The sequence below is a fragment of the Teleopsis dalmanni genome, chromosome 1, assembly GCF_002237135.1.
Source record: "Teleopsis dalmanni isolate 2A chromosome 1, ASM223713v2, whole genome shotgun sequence".
In the NCBI taxonomy this organism is placed as follows: Eukaryota; Metazoa; Arthropoda; class Insecta; order Diptera; family Diopsidae; genus Teleopsis; species Teleopsis dalmanni.
In genome coordinates, this window is record NC_051846.1 from 145,983,040 (window position 1) to 145,987,695 (window position 4,656).

Genomic DNA, 4,656 nt, shown 5'->3' on the forward strand with positions numbered 1-4,656 from the left:
TTTAAATCTATCTAAAATCTGTTCCACAAACATTCTTAAACATGCACTGGGAAGAGAATCGTCAATAAAGTTTTAAAATTCTCTTAGATTCGTAAAAATGTCTACTACAAATTTGCATATAATAAAGATTTGAAGTAGATATTTTCGTCCGAAAACTTTAGATCTATATGTAACTTCTAATCAGTCAGAGTAACCTATGTTAGGTTAGGTTATACCGGCGATCCCTAGTGAATCCGCTTAGGGCTATTGGCCCATAGGAAAAACTCATGATTTAAAACCACCTAAAACCTTTGGCGAAGCATAAAATGCTATTTAAACTAACTTAAATTAATATTTTATGAGCCAAATAACATATATTTAATTAAGCACTTATACTCTTTTTTAACTTGACGTTTCTTCAAAACCCCTCTCTACACCTTGACTGGATTATTGTTTATCACTTCATCAAACTAAGCAATAATTAACCTCAGATCTGCACACCTCCCAGAGGAGCTTGTAACCATTCTGAGATTCGATAACGAGGTGTTGGTAACTCTGTCAGTTTTCGCAAATAATTTCAGGTCTCTATCATTTATATATTTTTTGATGGAATCAATCTTGATGTCCCTGAGGATGTCATTCGTCCTAATGTACCATGGAACTTTGAACAGTCTTCTCAGAGCCTGGCTTTGTGCAATTTTTAGCTGGTGCTTGTTTGTATATTGCGTGAACCAACCACATCATTTAATCTGCCAAGAATTACCCTTTCGGCAAGCTTTTCTATAATAGGTTTATTGGGTGCCAGTTCTGCGGGAATTATGGATACGAAACTCATTTGTCGTTCATTCAATGTTGCAACAGACTAAAGCACGCCCATAAAAAAACATGCCCTGGTTTTACATATGAATAAGTAGTGATGGTCGATCAATAGTGATCAATACAATTAGACGGTCTATAAAATATAAGGGAAATAATAAAAGAATTACAAAAAAAAAACCCTAAATATACTCGTTCAGATTTGAAATGTAAGAATATGTAGATTAGCTCCATTCTTCGCATAGCGTTATAGCATCCTAAAATAATAAATTTTATAGGTTATAATGTATTTATTTCACGAACTGGATCAGCTTATGTCTTCCCTATTTTCTGTAAAAAGGAGATAAAGAAAAGGAGATGTATGGTTGGTTAGTAGGAGCAATAGTTGATCAGCAGCAAACAAGCTTTCGCTTCACATAATTAGCGAAAGCATCTTTCGCATCTTTTAAAACCATGTTCCAGTGATCTCCCGTTCTTTCTAATCTGCAGTCCGACTATTAAGAAGATATGAGCGTATAAACCTGCTGTTACCAATCTGTTAGCCAAACTAGAGGCAATGACAGAGAAAATCTATGAAAGTGTCTTCTTCTTCGTCTAAGTTTCCACAACTTTTAAAATAAGTATTGAACAAAATGAAGAGTTAATCTGCGTTTGTTAGGTTCATACACCAGTGGCGCGAAAGAACTGCAATTACCCAAGCAGTATATACTCAGTTCCTAATAAGTCTCAGAACTTGATTTTATTATATAAAGACTAGTTCAACCGGAATGTTGTACATGTTATAAGTAAATTTCACTTTTTATTAGCTAACTGAAGTGCAGATAGATATCTATATTGACGATCTACGGGGGATTACCTCTAAATAGACACCCATGGAAACATCAAGACAGATTAAATCCATTATATTCTGGAATCATTTCGTTTGTGTTCCTCAAACAGAATTATATTAGGCAAAGTAACCACTTATAAATAAAATCCATGGACATTGCTGGTTTGCTTATGTTAGCGACTAATAAAATTTTTACCATATTTGATTTAAATGGCATATCAGAAGTCTGACGGAAGTTCAATACGGACTGGAAAAAACTCAAACTGCAAAATAATAAAGCATGCCGATACCTGCGTCATAGTTATATCGGATGTGGGACATTTTAAGTTTATTATGATAACATTTTGAGGATGATACTTCCAAAAACGTAGTAATGCAATATTTTGCAAAAGAATTTGGTCCATATCGTCAAAAATGTGGAATTAAGATAGAATTTCAGTTGTTACTAAATAACCAAGGTAAGAAATTGATTTGTTAGGTTCCTGCTATCTAATGGTTGACCTTCCAATCTTTAAATTGGTTTTAAGGCGTAATGCTTTAGGGTAATGTTTTTTTATTGAAATTGGTGTAAAATTGTATAAAAAGAACATGCAAGTAACATAATCGTATGAATCCGCCCCCTATTTAACAATAGGTTCTAATAATAAATTGATTCTCATTTCAACAATCGAGTTAAATGATTGTTTGATTTCTTAATGAGCATTACTTTCTTTCAATGTTTTATAAAAAATTTCAAATTATTTAAAATCAACAAACATTCAATGATTACTAAAAGCCAAAGGAAGTGTTGGACTTTGATAAGTATGGGCAGTAAATATTATTAAATAAAGAGTAAAATTTAACTGAGTTCTTATTTTAGAAAAAAATGAAAATATTTTGGATGGCGGTTTGACAAAAAATTGCCCATATGTCGGTTCTTAGAAGACAAAAGGGAACTTAAGAACAAGTTTGAACAGTAAACAATCACAATCTAAAGGGAAAATAAATAAGGCGATTTTTAGTTAAAATTTTCAGTAAGTTTTATTTTAACTAATAACTAATAATAGAGAAACATTTAGGAATCACGTAAATAGTGTGTGTTCGAACAAATTGATAGTAAAGTAAATTGACATTTCCTAGGGATTTTTTGCACTGCACTTATGTTAATATTTATTTATTTATTTATTGTACTTATTTATTATTTTTGGTTAATAGTTTTCAAATTTATTAATTTAATTATTAAACATCTTATAAAATTTTCACAATGGTAACACATAATTTACCTAATTTTTATCTAATTTAATTTCTATCTACTCGAAATTTTGGTAAATATCAACATTTGCTGCCATACCGACATAATTTGTTATTTCCCTCAATTTATCATCAATTTACTCGAATTCGCACACGGCCTTATGCGTTAATTAAACTGATATCCAATATATTTTTAAGTTATAAATTATTTCCGAACACATTGCGCATTTTGACAGCTCGAAGTTATCGATAACAATTTCATGTTTTGATGAAACGAAAGTAAACAGGTGACTGTCAACAATTAATTTCTAATTAACAATATTCCGTGCACTATTTTGTTATAATTTTTGCGCTTAAATCAAAAAGTAATTTTTAATAATCAAAATGGGGAATAAACAAATAAAACAGCATTTGGAGACTGCACAAAAGACCGGTATTTTGAAAATATCCTTACAGCGATTACAGGAATTTCCGCCGCAGCTTAAAACTTATCCCAACGTATTGAAGACAATGGATCTGTCAGAAAATAGATTCGAAAAGATTCCAGACGATTTAGGTCGCTTTACGCTGTTAAAACATTTAAATTTAAGCGGAAATAAATTAACTGAACTGCCGGATGTAATGGGCGATTTGATCAAATTAGAAGTTTTATTGGTTATGGATAATTTTCTAACTAAGATTCCAAAGACACTAGCAAATTGTAGTCATCTCAAAACCGTAAATTTAAGTCATAATCAAATACGAGATTTTCCTGTCATGCTATCTGGACTCAAGCATTTGGATGTACTGGATTTGTCTCGGAATCAAATTACGAGTGTGCCCAATGAAGTGGGCACACTATACATTACCGAGTTAAACTTGAACCAAAATCAAATATCATCCTTATCGGAAAATATAGCGGCGTGTCCGAAACTGAAAACATTGCGTTTGGAAGAAAATTGTTTGCAGGCTTCAGCTTTCACGCCACATATACTTAAAGAATCAAAAATATGTAATCTGGCTGTCGATGGTAACCTCTTTAATAACAAACAGTTTACGGAGCTCGATGGATATGACATCTATATGGAACGCTACACTGCAGTGAAAAAGAAAATGTTTTAATAATTAATTGCCACAATTATAATTAATTTATTATATATTTATTAAGTCTAGTGTATTCACAATTTAATATTTTTGCCTTGCAATTTGTGTGTCAGTAACTTTTTAATTGTCTAATTTATCTAATTTATAAAAAGTAAACTTTGGTATTAATTCTGTTATTTGTTAAGAGTATAGAAGCCTGCGTTTGTGATTGGGTCCAATTTATATCAACTATTTTTGTAAACATTCAATATTTTGGATAAAACAAAGTCACAAAAATTGTATCACAAATAATTGCTTATAGTCAAGATTTCGGATCCCAAATTTGTAATTTTATTGTAAAATATTATTTATATATATTATTGAATTTTTAATAGAGTCAAATTAATTCTTGTTTAATATTGTTAAATATTTTATTTCTAAATTCATGTAATATTTCCGATAAATGTTTATAAAAATTAATTGCTTCTACACTTGCCTTCCTTAGTTTTTCATGGTCGTGATAGATTGAAACCGTTTAAGTACGCACGTAGTTAGAAGGTTACTTAGGCGCAACATTTTCTGGTACTATGTCGTTTGAAAAAGGGAATTTATTTAGGTTTATTTTCATAGCATATCACAATCAATTCCTGAAAATGTAATAATAATTATTATTAATTATTTAAAGTTAATTTCTATGTTATTGTAGTATTATTGATAATGTGGTTAGATTACGTTAGGTT

At 30.6% G+C, this 4,656-nt stretch overlaps 1 protein-coding gene across 1 annotated transcript; it reads left to right on the top strand.

Annotated features, from left to right (window-relative positions):
• The first annotated feature begins 2,491 nt into the window (after positions 1-2,491).
• LOC119667337 (leucine-rich repeat-containing protein 57-like) lies at positions 2,492-4,074 on the top strand. Its single transcript, XM_038076628.1, has 2 exons — positions 2,492-2,637; positions 3,053-4,074. Exon 2 carries the CDS (start codon positions 3,239-3,241, stop codon positions 3,953-3,955), a length of 717 nt encoding a protein of 238 aa, XP_037932556.1. The 5' UTR covers positions 2,492-2,637; positions 3,053-3,238; the 3' UTR covers positions 3,956-4,074.
• Positions 4,075-4,656: the final 582 nt, after the last annotated feature.

Excerpts from the sequence above, each read along its gene's own strand:
- LOC119667337 (XM_038076628.1), top strand. The coding sequence starts at position 3,239 with ATGGGGAATAAACAAATAAAACAGCATTTGGAGACTGCACAAAAGACC.